The sequence below is a fragment of the Zonotrichia leucophrys genome, chromosome 3 (assembly GCF_028769735.1).
Source record: "Zonotrichia leucophrys gambelii isolate GWCS_2022_RI chromosome 3, RI_Zleu_2.0, whole genome shotgun sequence".
NCBI classification, from domain to species: domain Eukaryota; kingdom Metazoa; phylum Chordata; class Aves; order Passeriformes; family Passerellidae; genus Zonotrichia; species Zonotrichia leucophrys.
The window spans coordinates 45,881,516-45,896,326 of record NC_088172.1 but is presented as its reverse complement, the minus strand read 5'-3'; the positions used below and the strand labels follow the sequence as shown (position 1 = coordinate 45,896,326).

At 44.6% G+C, this 14,811-nt stretch overlaps 1 protein-coding gene across 1 annotated transcript in view; it reads right to left on the bottom strand.

Moving 5' to 3' along the window:
* RSPO3 (R-spondin 3) overlaps window positions 1-14,081 on the bottom strand; it is a 58,284-nt gene extending 44,203 nt beyond the window's left edge. The window contains exon 1 of the mRNA XM_064706906.1: window positions 13,709-14,081. Coding sequence (XP_064562976.1) covers window positions 13,709-13,805 — 97 coding nt within the window. The 5' untranslated portion in view covers window positions 13,806-14,081. The remainder of the gene's footprint in view (window positions 1-13,708) is intronic.
* Window positions 14,082-14,811: the final 730 nt, after the last annotated feature.

The following is a 14,811-nucleotide window of genomic DNA, read 5'->3' as shown; positions in this document are numbered from 1 at the left end:
TTCTTTTGGAGATTCTAAAAAGAGACTGTTCAACCCATCTTATTAGGGGCAGCACATTTTTTTAAAGAGAAAAATAAGTTCCGACTCTGCACTGGAAAGTATTTGCTATTTTCAGCAAAAAGTATTCTTTCCTTCTGACCTGGCATATTAGATAAGATTTATATTTCTGACCTGACATTAGGTAGTTAAGATTTATTCTTCTATATTAACTTTACTGAGCTTGCAAGCTATTCATTTACAGCATAGGGAATATATTTATGGCAGAAGCAAAGAAAGTTCACTACAAAGTAGTAAAATATGTTATTAGGAGTGTCCTGTAGACTGATGAAAATTGTGAGTACCCTTGCAGCTGGCTCCCTTCTGACTCTTTTTTCCTTTGTTATTTCAACTTTAAAACTTGAATTTGAAGTCAGTTTCAATGGCAAATGACTTAAAAGAGTCCAGATGATTCCAATATATCCACATATATGTACATACATTTACGTGTGATTGAGAGGTGTGGGGAAGGGGATAACAAGTGACTTGAATTCTCTCCGCGTTCCGCTGGCAATGACCCAGGCATAAGTAACATTGGAGCTCGCTCTCCTGCCAATATAAATCAGGAGGAACTCCACTGGGGTATGAAGCTGGTGTGTGAGTGAGCGCTGAATCAGACCTGGAGCTTTTCTCTATCCAAAGGTGTGGACCCAGGCAATCTGTTAATGTCCAATTGACTTAAAGAGGGGAACCGCAGACTATGATGGAAACCTGGAAGTACTTCAAGACTCTATAGGCAGGTTGGAAAGGTTGGAAAGTTAGAGGCCTCCTATTGAAATCAGTGGCAAAACCTCCCATTAACTTCAATAGGAAAAGAATCAGGCCCTAGAAATGTCTGGAAGCCAGAGAATTGCATGGCTCAAGAAAAAGGTAATAGGAGCTTATGACTTGCACCAATAAATCACCAATGCAAACCTGGCCATGCTTGGTTTAGACTCAAAATTGCTTTCATCTGATGTTTGTTTGAAACTTGTTCATTGTAAAACCTTAAAGAAGAACTGGCAGCTGAGAGAGCTGTCTGAGCACGAGGCCGCCGGCTGGACAGGGTGTGGTACCTCCTCTGCCCCGGCGTCATCAGAGCGAGTCCATCTTAAAGAGAAGCAAGGAGCACTGGCCTGCCTGTGGAGACAGCAGTGCTCACACTCTCCTCTGAACCAGAAGGTTTCTAATTCAGAAACGTTCAGACTAACTCTGTAAATCCACTTAGACTGAATATTTTGGGGGAGGGGGATTATGGCTCCACAGCAAGCCAAGAGGAGGAGTAGATATTTCCATTTGTGGACTTTAACTCCTGTCACAAGCGAGAACAGAGATGTACAGAGCTTTGAGGAATTAAATGTGTTGGAGAAAGGGCTTGGCATAGGGAAATTTGGGACCATCAGGCATTACAAGAGCTGGGAATTGCTTACAGAGTGCAGTGAGCAGAGCTGCACATTGCAGTTCAGCTGAGGAACTCTGCTGCCCATCCTGTCTGCATCAATGCAGCTGAGGAGGAGGATTCTACTTCTGAAAAAACTCCTCTTTGTAAGTTGTACTGAGTCGAGCCCACCTGCCCTGCCACACATCTTGACCATCCCTGACAGAGTGGTGGGGAAAAGCAGGACATTATGGAGGGGGCTTTCCTCCTTCCTCAGTATTTTTGCAAACAAGGCATTTTTTTCTGCTGGTCCCTGAAGGGGAGAGCAGCCGACAAACTAGATGGATAGTTTGGTATCTGTGCTTGGTCAAACAGCCACGGACATGTTCGATGTCAGCTGACACATTCAGAATAGTTCTGCATTTTACAAACTTCACACTTCCTATTCTTGCATTTGATAGACCTCAGGACTAAATTCTCTGTTACTCTACCCAAACCTTTCCATCCTTCCTTATATCTGACATAGGCTCCAAGGATTCACATCTTTCTGTATATGCAGATATTCATGGCTTGTTTTTACAACCTGTCTCTGTAAATCAAAGTTTTTCACTGCTTCTTGTCTCTCACCAAGAAACCCAGTGCTATCATCAAGTCATTACACCACAGCTCAAGGGCATCCTTTCTTTTTCCACCATTTCTCCCCAAAACCCTGGTCTCAGCAACGCAAGTTTCAATAATTTGTAATTGAAAGGGAAAACTATGTTGAGGAAGAAACTTGCTTGCAGAGACAAACAGGGGGGTGAGGATGAGAGAACGCTAAAAACATGTTTCTTTGGGGTGACACTCAGGATAAATAGAAGTTTCTAAGACTATGAGAAAATAAATATTTTAAAAATTGATTTGACAAAAGACAACATTATTGTACATCCTGTATGTTGTATGCATGATTGCATGTGAATTCTGGTGTCTGTTCTGGTTCAATGCATTCACCTGCTAGTTCTCATTTCCTGCAGGCTTGGGCTCGGTTCATGTGTTGAGTGGATTATGAGAAGGACATGGATCATGCACGTATTAAATCTGGCAGGCTAATGGAGCTGATCTAGACTTATTACTTCCTCTACCACTTGCCACTTCAGAAAATGCAACATTTTGTGTCCGTTCCTATGCTCGCTTATTTCGCTAGTCTGTTCTGGTGAATGTTCTCATGTTGTGAATTACTTCAGGCACTACTTTGAGAGATAGTGCTCAGGTTCAATATCTGTAGGAACATAGGGAAGGCAAAGAAGGAAAATACTCAGGAATACACAGTGCTGGACAGGGTGAATAAGTAAACCATGGAGAAAGCCATAAAATATTTCTCCTACACTTTAAAGTGGCAAATTGCATTGGTTCTCTGACAAAAGACAGTGGAATACCCTCATGTTCTGTACCAGCAACTCACAAAGCAAATTACAGACTACATTTCTGCTCCTTTTCTTGGTGATTGGCAACAAAAACCTCCAACTTATCATGGTTTTTTAGTAGCCTTTATAAACATTTAGGCTGGATTCAGTGCACATGCAAATTTTATGCTGGCAGGGCTCTGTGAGATACTTGCTTCCTGACATGAGTTGTAGCTAGAAGCAGAATCAGTCCCTTAACCTTTGTGACATGTTTATTCTGCCTAAACCATCTCCCATTAAAAACAATGCAGAGGCTCTAATTGAAAACCTCGGGTTAGTATGCCATGTGCCTTATGATTGTGACATTTCTGTTTGCTGATAAAAGAGAGGAATATTGTCTTTCCTTGCACATGCACAGATGCAGTTAAAGAAGTGTACCCATACGCATAGCCAACCCCAGGAACATCAGCAGCAGTGCTGCTGCATTATCACAGTGGCAAGGAAAGACCCTTCTCACTGGAATCACCAATTTTCCCTGCCCAGAGCATCATCTTCCTTCCAAGCAGTTAAGTAAAATTCCCAGCCTAGTGATGCAGGTCATTTGAAAAGCAAGGAAGCTTTCATAACCTGAAAGGGAAGGGTCCATATAACTCTCTAGTACAGTTTTAAACATGACAAGATAATCAGAAAGAAAAGAGGGTTCCCTACCAAGTTTCCCAGGCATTTTTTTTGCTGCTCTTTAATTTACCATTTGGTTTAACCTACATAAAACTATAATTTTGTTTTCCATGACCAAACAGATGATAAGAACAGCGGGAGAAGAGATGGAGTTTTCAGACAAACGAAAGAACTTCACGTGGAGTCAAAAACTTCTACCTGAGGTTATCAGCATGAATTTCACCTATATTTTAAGACAATCTTAAAGTGAAAATACTCTAATTCTTGCTTGTGTTGATGTGAACTTTTGTGTATGTATGGGAATGCATATATACAGATAGATATATAGGCATTAATGTGTAGAGGAGAAGGGAGAGATGACAATGCATAAACATAAGTTTTTCCAATTCTAGGACAACAGCTGTGGGGTCAGGGAGTTCCAGGGAATTACCTATATAAGCCAGAGATGTTTCTGTAGCAATCAAGGAAGATGAGATGGAAGATTCTATTTCTGAATAAACTCTCTTATATGGAGTACTGCAATTTCTGTGACTGATCTCTTTTGAGCAAGATGTGCCCAAGGTCTCTGCATACTTCCAGATGAAAAACACAGGCCCTTTTTCCTATTCCCAGAATTAACCTCAGCCAGTCATGGAACCAGACTAGAAGGCTCAACCAGCAAGTATCATAGATGAATAACTTACTTCTCAAGAAATTATGTAAGGCTTCAAAAAGGATTATGGATTGGCTTTCATAATGCTTGGTGGTCTTTTAGTGGTAGCTATGGTTAGAATCCTCCTCTCTCACTGAAACTGTGGAAATTCAAGAGAAGGCTACTTTTTTGATTAATCTATTTTATCTGGACTCAGGTGTGATTTATCCTGAGGGAGAAATGAACTTCTCTGCTCACTGGGTAGCTGGAAATGATGTGATTTCAGAAAGAGGTGAATAGCAGCCTGTCCTCATCTTGAACTGGTACAGTTCAGAGTTTCCTTTGTGGCCAGCCAGATCCTGGCAGAGTAGTAAGATGCCCCCACTCTGATCACTCCCCACTCGGTGCTTCTAACCTCCATAAAGCTTGGGAAGCCTCGTGTTTGGCAGAGTATCCAGGTACAATATGTAGATACCTCATAAATGAAAGAGTGTTTGAAATTTCCTCCATAATTTTTACGTTCATAGAGTGATTGAGACAATACAACCATAATGTATGTCACTGCTTGTTAGATATACTGAACTCGGAGTTAGTAATGTGGCAGCTTACTTGCTCTATGTTTGAAGGAAGCTGGGGCTTTAAAGCAGTATCTTAGTTAATTGCTCAGATGAATGAACATGGTACCCCATCATGGAAAAGAATAAACACTTTAAATCATATTGATTTTGTAGATTTGTAGCAGAAATAAATTATGCCAGTGGAGATAAAATGCAATATTTTTGTCCACAATCTGTCTAGGGGAACTAATTTTTTATGTTTATCTGTTCCTCAAAATTACTTTCAGAAGTAATTATTTTTCAGAAATAATGTACGACCTAAGCAGCAATGAGGATGCCCTTTTGCTGACATTCACTTGAAGCTGACTCCTACAGACAGATTTTTACACCTCTGAAACTTCTCAACTGGTAGCTTAAAAAGCACATTTAAATAATTTTATTCCTAAAGTTGGGGCCTTGGTCTTAAAAATACTTGTCTAGGACATAGCACAAGTTATAAATTCTACACTCTCATACAGAATTCTACTTTCCCTTTTAATACGCCCTCAACTCTGAAACTTGTCAATTGCCCAACTCTTCATAAAACATAAACACAAGAGACAAATGTGTGATTTCATTTTGGACTGCAAAACAGAAACTGTTGTGGGGTTTCTTTTTTTTCTTCTGCAAAACACAAAATCATGTCATTTATTTGCCTTCCAGGCCTTCAGGATCTTGCTATTAAACATCTGTGACCAGTATGCCCAGCAGAAGAAGGTCTCATTTAGCTGATTATTTTTAGTTCTGTGTTATACTAAAACTTCTGGAATCTTCATCCATCCCCATGTGTTTGCGAAATACTTGCACTTAACATCTTCTGACTCCCATGTTGAATAAATAGCCTTTGCTCCCACTTTTCTATTTGGGAGGGCTAGCTCTTCTAATATAACACCAGCAACTCATTATTCAGTGGCATAGAAAAAGTGAAATTAATAATGAACATTCTAGGAAAAGGAAACAAGGTTATGAAACACTTGCCGACACTGGTTTGAGTAATCTTCATGAATAAGCAACTCAATAATGCTGGACAAGTGTGTGTGGGAGGCTCATTCTGGAGAAACTGGCTGTTTTCCTCTCTCTGACCAGTTGAGCTGTTATGATAAAAAATGTTGTTGCTAAAGAAACCTGTAATAAATCCTTATGGGAGTATTGCATGTGCTGATAACATACATAAACTTTGTAAACATATTAAAGTGTCGGGTTTTAGTAGCTCTGGTTCATGGGGATGTTCGTAAAAGATTTTCAAGGAATGCAATGGAAATCTTGTTCCACCAGCTGGTTGCTCCTATGATTCTGGTTTACATGAGGACCTTGTCTTCCTTCCCCTTGAAACACAAACTCACCCTGTAGGGAAGCTGCATTAAAATATCTAAGCCCTACCTCTGCTGTGACTTTCCATGAAAACACTATCACCAGCGAAGCTGTGTACCCAGGGAGTTATCTGGGGAGAAGTGGGGTAGATAAGCTGATGCTTGGTAGATTTTTGCTGTTCCAAAAATCCCTGCTTTGTGTCATGATGAACTCCATTGACACCTTCAAAGTACAGCATCAAAGTACAGCTGGGAGAGCTCTGAGGAAGATATTTCAGTTGCCTTTTCGTAGGTGAGAAGAGTTGGGTGCCTACAAAAGGGGAAAAAGCCAGCACGCTGAACAAAGGAGCCTTAACCTGGTCTGAAAAGATGAGGCCAGAAACTGTATGAAATCCTGGATGTCCAGGGAATTGAGGTGCCCTGGCACTACTACTCTACACTGCAAACCAGTACATTCTTTAACAAAAGAAAGGAGAATTCACTCTTTTCTTCTGAAACACGCCAAGAAGGGAGCAGAAGCCCTGCTGCCCCTTAATGCATCCAAAAGCTTAGCTGCTAAAACATTTGGCCAGGAATGGAAAACCTAAGCTTAATTCTTCCATTTAGCATGACTCTAGACTATCTGTATTGATATTTTCTAATAAAGTGATGTTTTTCACCTGGATTTGCATGTAATCTCAGGTCGTCGCCCATGCCAATTTAGTTTGCACAGGAAAGACCAGGACTTGAGGGCTGAGTATGGAGCAGGAATGCATGTGGCTTTATTCCAATGTCAGTAAGCAATGATCTGCAATATTGTGTGCTCCATGTGGAGGAACTTGGCATTGATATATTTATTATTTGTTGCTATTTATTCATTGTGATTTTTAACACAGGGTTTCTTTAAGAGAAAATTTCAAAGTTGCTGCATGAAAGGATCTGAGCACGGACAGATGTTCAGTGCCAGTAAGATGAAACATCATGTTAGAAATTACAGACCATCTGAGAAATGTCCATGTGTTGAGGGTGAGGAAATTACGCATTATTTGAAGGTGAGTGACTAATATTTAAATCCTGTCCCAGACACACCTTAGGCACCTTATGTCCAGTTCTTGGATGTGAGCCCTTCTGTGTTTGCCCTTGCCCTTTACAGGAAGCCACAGGAATCACACATCGTTACTATCCCAACATCTATCAATGACCTCCTGTTTCATTTTACAGTGCCCCAAAATCTTCTTTACCCTGCAGAATACATTAAATGTCTGAAATCCCATCTAGGACCTTGCAGTTTTAAACACGAAACCTATCAGGATGTTATACTGACACACATTAAGAAGCTTGAAAGGATAAAGTTTATGTCAGCACTACGAGAACTTGGTGTAAACGTGTGGTTTGGAGTTTTACTTTTTTAATTTTTTTAAATTTAAAAGTACTACTACAAGCATTCCTTTATGCTCTTCCTCCTCTTGTTTGGAGCCAAAATATCAGTGCAAGGCTGAGGTGCTGGTTCAAGCTGGCAGGAGCTCGGTGGCACTGCCACAGCCAAAGGCCCTCCCAGTTCAGCTCTGACTCCCCATAGGTGAGTTCTTGCCTAGGAGCACTGGAGCAAGATGTGTTTTGTGGCTCCTTTACTTCAGTGGCTGTTATGTTTGTTTACAGGAGTAAGTAACACTAACATTTTAAAATGCAAGGTCGATAGCTCATAATCTGGAAACTGAAACACACAGAAATGTTTATTAGTCAGCTGTCGGACAACCGTAGTACAATCGTTCCTTAAGTAGCATTGCTCATCGCACTGCTCTGTTCTAGCAACAAAAATAAGGTTAAAGTACTCTTTAATAAAATCGATTGGATTTTATTATGACAAAACATCTAATTTTAATGATTATTTTGTCACCAAAAGCTCAGTTATTCAACTATTTATAAAAGAGTTGGAGCTCTCTTTTTTTTTTTTTTTTTTGAGAGCCATAGCACGTTTTGCATGAGTAAATGTTCTCTGAGTACTTTCTTCTGAAGCATTGTTTGTGGTAATAGCAGACACACAGAGTTTTGTATAAAAATGCACATGGTTTCAGCTGCCTTTTGTCATCTGATAAGATTGCTTTGTTCAGAATTATTTTGGTAAAAAAATTGGCAAAGTGATTTTGAGTTGTTCAGACTCCAAAATTAAAAGTGAGACAAAAATATTTTTTTATAATCTTTTATATCTCCTCCAACAAGCTTTCGCAACTTCTACTTTAATTTTGAGCGAAAGGGACAATTCACTGCAGGGGAAAACTCATTCTTGTGAACATCCATAGTTTTAATGGAGGAGCGTTCTAGTGGTCCCTGTCTATAAATGATTGAGTATGAAATGACAGACAGCTTGCTAATGCTAGCGATAAAGTGCAGTGGTGCAGCCAGCACACTTGCTCTGCAAATCAGAGAGCAAAATGAGCATGCTAAGCAAGAGAAAATGACTAAGTCTGATTTTTGAGTTCTAGCTCAGATTTTATCAGGTGTAACTTCCTTAGTCTCCAGTGAAAAATTTATAGCAAGAAGAAACAGCAGAACGGGGATTGGCAAAGGCTTGGTATGTTAAGGGCAAAGCTCAAAAGAAGAAATTAGTCTCAGTTAACTTGTTTGGCTTCAGTTGGCTCAATTGGTGGAAGTAGTAAAATAGTGATACTTTTCATATGATTAAGAGACTGCCTCCCAAGCAACTTAAGTATGATAGTTTTGAAAGGTAAGAGGCATTGTTTTATCCTCTATAGGGGCTTTACATATTGGAATCATGCAATTTTGCAAGTATTTTAGTATGGGATTTCTTCCAAATTCAAAATGTATCCTGAGGTCCTGCAGAAAAAAGCTCACTCCAGCTTCAGCACAGTCCATAGGACTTTCTCCACTGAAAGTAAAGGAGGCATGTTCAAGCTCTGAAACCTTCTTACTAATAATAGCCATATTTTATTCTCTCTGCAGAGAGAAATAGGACTTTTCATGTATTTTCCGGTATACCATCCTACATCAATATCTTTGAGAAGTTGTAGTAACATATATTTAAAGTCTCACATGAATTTTATATAGTATAAGAAATATCTTCAGCAAGTTATAGAAAAAAAAATTATCACCCTTTCAGATATCAGGTATGAAATGGGAACTGATCAGCAATGTCCTTTAGTCTCTGGGGATAACAACACTTATTGTTCCACATGTACTGGTATGATCAGGCACAGATTTTACATACATACTGAGTTATTTTTTTTAAATAACATAAGCAGTCCATCCTTATCATGCTTCAAAAGCTTCCAGTGATTGGTAGTGATTTCTGATATTTAATTTTTTAAGATATCTCTACAATGAGATATGTTCACAGTTTACAACAACACAATGGAACATCTTCTGTTTCCAGTGACTGCAATAGGAATTTTAAATGGGCAAATTCTCATCCAAAAAATGAGAAATACTCTTTCATTGCAAAAAAGAAAAGGACACACTTGTTGCCATCAAAGTATTTACCCTCACAGTGCTAATATGAAGAGATTAGAGAAAAAATTATCAGCAGCATACAAACACTTTGAAAGAGAACTAACAGGAATTCAATCCTGCCCAAGGGGTGCTGCTTGATGGCTGCTTGCCTGGCTAACTTCTGCTTAAAACTGTTGCACCAAGATACAAAATTATTTCTATTTTTAAAAATTAGTAACAATATCTATATTACATACGAACTCTGTAGTACTGCCATCTGTGGCGTGCAAACCCTGAGCATACATGTATATATCTATAATATAGATAGGTGGTGAACTATTAAAATAATTGTTTCTGCAATGAAGTGTTATTTTAATTAGTAATTTAACTCTTTTTTTCTTGCTGACATTCTACCTCCATGTGAATTACACCCTCCTCAAGAGGATAAAAAGACTGAAGAAATAATTTCACCAGTGGTTTTGTCAATATTTTCCCAGTTTGTTTTAATTTATATAGCTATCTATACAAATGGGCTGTTAAACACCTCCCTCATTTTGAGTTTGCAAGTAGCTGTATGCAAACCAAGCCAGAGATGCAGAGTGTTTGCAGACTGGAGCCCTCCACTAGCAATTGTGACCAGAAGCAGATGCTGGAAAACCTGCAGTCCCGCATCGGCAGAGGAATGGACAGAGGAGCAATGGAAGGCAGGCAGGAGGGAAGGCAGGAAGGCAGGAAGGAAGGAAGGAGCACTGGGTGTCCTGGACGTGCTATTGTAGTGAAAGGCAGGAGACAATTTGACGGGCTACCAATAATCACGGGAGCTCTACCTCCAAACTGCATTTCCATAGAGTCATACATATTATTTTAGCCACAAATGTAAGAGTGTAGTAGAAATACAGAATTTTCTATCAGTTTACTTATTCTGGATTTCCAAATTTAGTCCGTGGCTCACTTCTAGTCCACAGGGTCATGGCAAATGGTCTGCCGGTCACTCACAGACCCGCAGCAAATAATACTTCATTTCCGTCTACTTGAGGGTCAGTGAGAAATGAACATAACTGTCAGTACTAAGTTTTGGGGACTGGTAGTAGTCTGCAGAGCCAAAATATTTTGGACCTATTGACTTGATCGTCCTTTTTTTTCTAAGCAAACTGCAATCACTGGCCAATACACAGAACTTCTTATTTATTGGTACGCTAGTCTATACTCAGCTGCGTATTATTCTGTCTTGTAAGACTCAAACCTGCAACTTTGTTAATCTTGATTGCTCTTATCAGAATAAAACCACAAATTTCTCTGCTAGTGGTATGTTTGCTTTTAACTTTTATTGATTGTGTTCTATGTCTAGTTCTGGACCCATCTTTCTGCACTTTATTGTTGACTTCAGAGGAGTTTTATCTTTCCACAGCCGACTATATCTTTATTACTGAATACAGGACAGAAATTCAGGACTCCCCAGCTAGAAAATTCAGTAGGACTTTGGACAGCAAAAGGATTGCGAACTGGATGTTTCTCATAGGAAGGATTACTTTGGCAATAGGTACAAAATAAGTAATGCTTCAGGACCAGATCCTTCTGATGGGATAATTTAACAAATGAACTTCTATTTATACCAGCTGGGATTCTGGCATGGTGTATTCTGAATTAGCCAGTTCAGATTTTATAATTACTTTAAATTATGTAAGTCTACAATATAATACATGGAGTGGAGGACTCTGATAATAACCAAAACAAAGTAACATGGGCGCACTGACTGCTTGATGGGAACTTATTTGTACTATATTTAAAAATAAGCAGGTTAAAGAGAAATTTTAAAATATTTCCCTAGGAATGTGCTTATGATTTGTGACTAAAGGAGACTATCTCAGCAAAAGAAACAGAAATCCAGGGAAAGTCTTCCACACAGTAGATTAATTTGGCAGGTGCCGTCTTTATCTGCACACTATAATTATAATGAAGTTGCACTATTACTAACAGCAATTCATAGGTTTTTAAAGCCAAAGTGATTAGTGCAAGTGATCATAACCACTTTTATAATCTTTCACAAACACTCACTCTCTAATTCTTTGCTTCAAGCTAAGTAACCACTATTTATACCAAATAGTGTCTTGCAACTAGCTAGATTTGAAGACTTCGGCCAGTGGATGAGTTACAGCACATGCAGGTGAGGTGTTCTGAAAGGCTTTTTGCCTTCGCTGCCAAAATAACGAGCCAGATTCCCATTCTGACCCTCTAGCTGTAATTTTTCCAGCCACTTGTTCTGCTCTGAATTTATCCTAACTCCTACACTTCAACCATAAAACTTTGCCATAAAAACTTTGAGCAAGTGCTCGGTACCTTCCCCACGGCGTACCAACCAGCTAAACATCCGCGGCCAACCCTTCCTCCCTATTTCCCGAAAGCTGCCCCGCTGCGCAGGTTGCCTGAGGACGAGCGAGGTGGGACGGCGCTCTCCGGGAGGAGCACGGCCCGTCTGCCCCTCCGCTCGGGGCAGGAGGCAGACCTGCCTTCTCCGGCCGAGAGAGCGGGGCAGCTCCGTGCCGAGCCGAGCCGAGCCGTGCGGGAGCCCAGCACCTGCAGGCGCGGGCTGCCCGCCGCGGCACGGGACAGCAGAGGTCGCCGCCGGCCCGGCGCTGGCCCGGCGCGCCGCGCTCCAGGTGCCGCCGGAGCGAGTGCGGGAGGAGGGGGCCCCGGGCTGCCCCCGAGCCCCGCCGTGCTGCCCCCCGAGCCCTGCCGTGCCCCCAGCCCGGGCCGAGCCTCCGCCGAGCCCGCGGGGTACCCCTCCTTGCCCCCCGCAGCTTGCGGGCCCGCGGTCGCCAGGGGTTAAAGGAGTGGGTGGGAGGTGATGGAGGCTGCGGAGCCCTCCCTTGCCAAGGATAATAAACCGGATGCCCTGACATGTTTTACTTAGCCCTTAGTGCTCCCTCGCTGTGAGGCCGTGGGGATCGGAGGGCTGCAGCCCCGCTCTCTCTCGTCCGCAGCTCCGCTTTAGGGGCACTTTAGGTGAATCAAAACTTGTTTGCAGGAGGCAAACCATACAAAGGAGGCTTTCAAGGGCCAGCCGTGCCAAGCAGGGCAAGGGAGCGAAGGCTGAGCAGGAGAAAATTAAAATAACAGTACCTCCCCTCCCCGAGGAAGTAACTCAGTTACTTCTTGCTGATGAAATGCAGGGGGCTGTGTTTTATGACATTTCCTCGGTGTCTGCAGCTGTCAGGGGGAGCGCATGGGCATGAGCAACCCCTCAGAAAACGCCTCCTTTCCCGAAGCAGCGGCGGGTCCCATTCAGGCGGGGTGGCGAGGCCGGGTCGGGGGCGCGTCCCGCCGGCCTCTGCCTCCGCATCCCGCTCATCCACGGCTCCTTGCGGCAGGGTCACGGCAGGGCTCCGGCCGGCGGCACTGCCGGAGGTGTCACCGCGGATCCGAGCCCACACCGCACCCCCAGGCCGGAGCCAGAGACCGCCTGAGCGTGGAGCGCCCCGCGACCTGGACAGCGACTTCCCAAGGGGGCGACTCGCTGCTGCCTCATGTTCTTTCTTCCCCGATGACGGGGGGGCTCTCCTTTCTAACGCTCACAGGGGACAGGCAGCCTCTGCCAGCACCCTGGGCGCTGCATCTCTTCCCCCCGGCCCCCACCTGCCTCTGCCCCGCACCCGGGCGGAGATTGACCGGGGCTGGTTAAATCAGAAGGGATGGACTCGCCTCATCCCATGGGATTAAAATCTAAAAAATTTTAAAAATTTTAAAAATTCAGGGGCCACGGTCCCAGGACGGTGAAAATGGGTGGCTAGTGGCCAGCGGAGGCTGAAAGCCAACGGGCCGGACAGAGCCGGGACACCCCCAGCGCCCTTCAGCATTAGCCTATAGCGATAATCCGTACTGCCCGCTCTTGGGAAGGGGGCTTCCTGACCGGGATGGAGAAGGGAGCTTAGGGCATACTGGCAAAAAGTTACCTGTCGTGTCATCGCCCTTTCCCTTCAGAAAGAGGAAGGACCTAAGAAAGGACGTTCCCTTTCACCAGAAATTAAAATGTAAAACACCAGACGCAGGTCTTCCCAGAGCCCGGGCTGCTCATCCCGGTGAGATGAGAAAGAAGAGCAGAGAGAGGTCAAAAATCGCTTTCATCCCTCCAGTTGAATGAAACTGCCTGCAAATCCGCTCGGCCGCGCCGCTGACGCGGGATTTAGTTCCCAGCGCACTCGCCCGGGCACCGGGGGCACGGAACCCCCCGGACAGGTGAACAGCACAACGAGAGGAACCAGAAGTTATCAAAGTATAAATCTCTTCGCACTTACTTCTTCCCTGTCGCCGTACCCTGGAGGCGTGCTGGCTGCCAATGTATTCCATAAAGTTCAAAGTGATAAAAAACCAAGAAATCAGTCGCAATTGCATAGTAACCCTTTGAGAGTTCGACTTCTCCTTTTCGTCCTTTTTTTTCTTTCCTTAAAAAAAGAAATAATAAACCGGGGTGGTAGGCGGCAAGGGATGAACACAGCAGCAGAAATACCTGCACTGAGATCCAAAGCTGGGCTTGGCCGGCTTGATGTCTTTTGCCTTTTTTTTTTTTTTTCTCTTTTTTTTTTTTTCTTCCTTTTTTTTTTTTTTTTTCCCTTTCCCTTCCTCTTCGCTTTTCCTATTGCACTTTCCAGCAGTCTGCCCCGCTACCTGCCGCGAACCTCAGAGGGCAGTCAGCAGCGGAGAGGAGCCGAGCAGACGCCGCCGGGGTCCATGCCGGGCCGGCGGCCGGCAGCATGTTGTGCGGGTGCCGGGGTGCGTGCGGCTGTGCGCGCCCGTGTGTGCGAGGTGCCGACAGGACGGATGGATGGATGGCGGTGGGAGAGGAGTGTGCGAGGGCGGGAGCGGCGGGGGGGCAGAGGGAGGACCCAGCCCCGCCGCCGCCGATCCGGAGCAGCCGCGCTCTGCGCCGCGGGCACCGCCAGCCGCCGGGCGCAGGTGGGCCGGGCCCCCCCGGCTCTCCCGCCCGCCGACCAGGAGCCCCCGGGCTTCATGCGGGAGCTGCTCCTCGGCGGGGCCCCGGGGGAACGGCCCCGGGGCGGGGCGCGCCGCGCCGGGGGGAGGCGAGCCCAGCGCCCCGGCACGGCGGGAGGAGGCTCCCCGCTCCCGGCAGAGCCCCTCGGGGCAGCGGCGCCCGAGCATCCTCCTGCAGCGGGGCTCTGCAGCCCTGCCGGCGGCCCCCTCCCTGCCGCGGGTCCCGCTCGCCTCCCCTCCGCCGCCTGCCCGGCCGGGGTCACGGCGGAGATGCCGCTGCCCCCCGCGCCCCGGCCCGCCATGGGGAGGGGCGCCCCCACTCGCCGGGGGACGGGGCGGGGTGCTCAGCCCTTCCCTGCCGAGGGGCGCAAGGCGCGCACCCTCTCGTCCCCGAATTTGCCCCTTACGT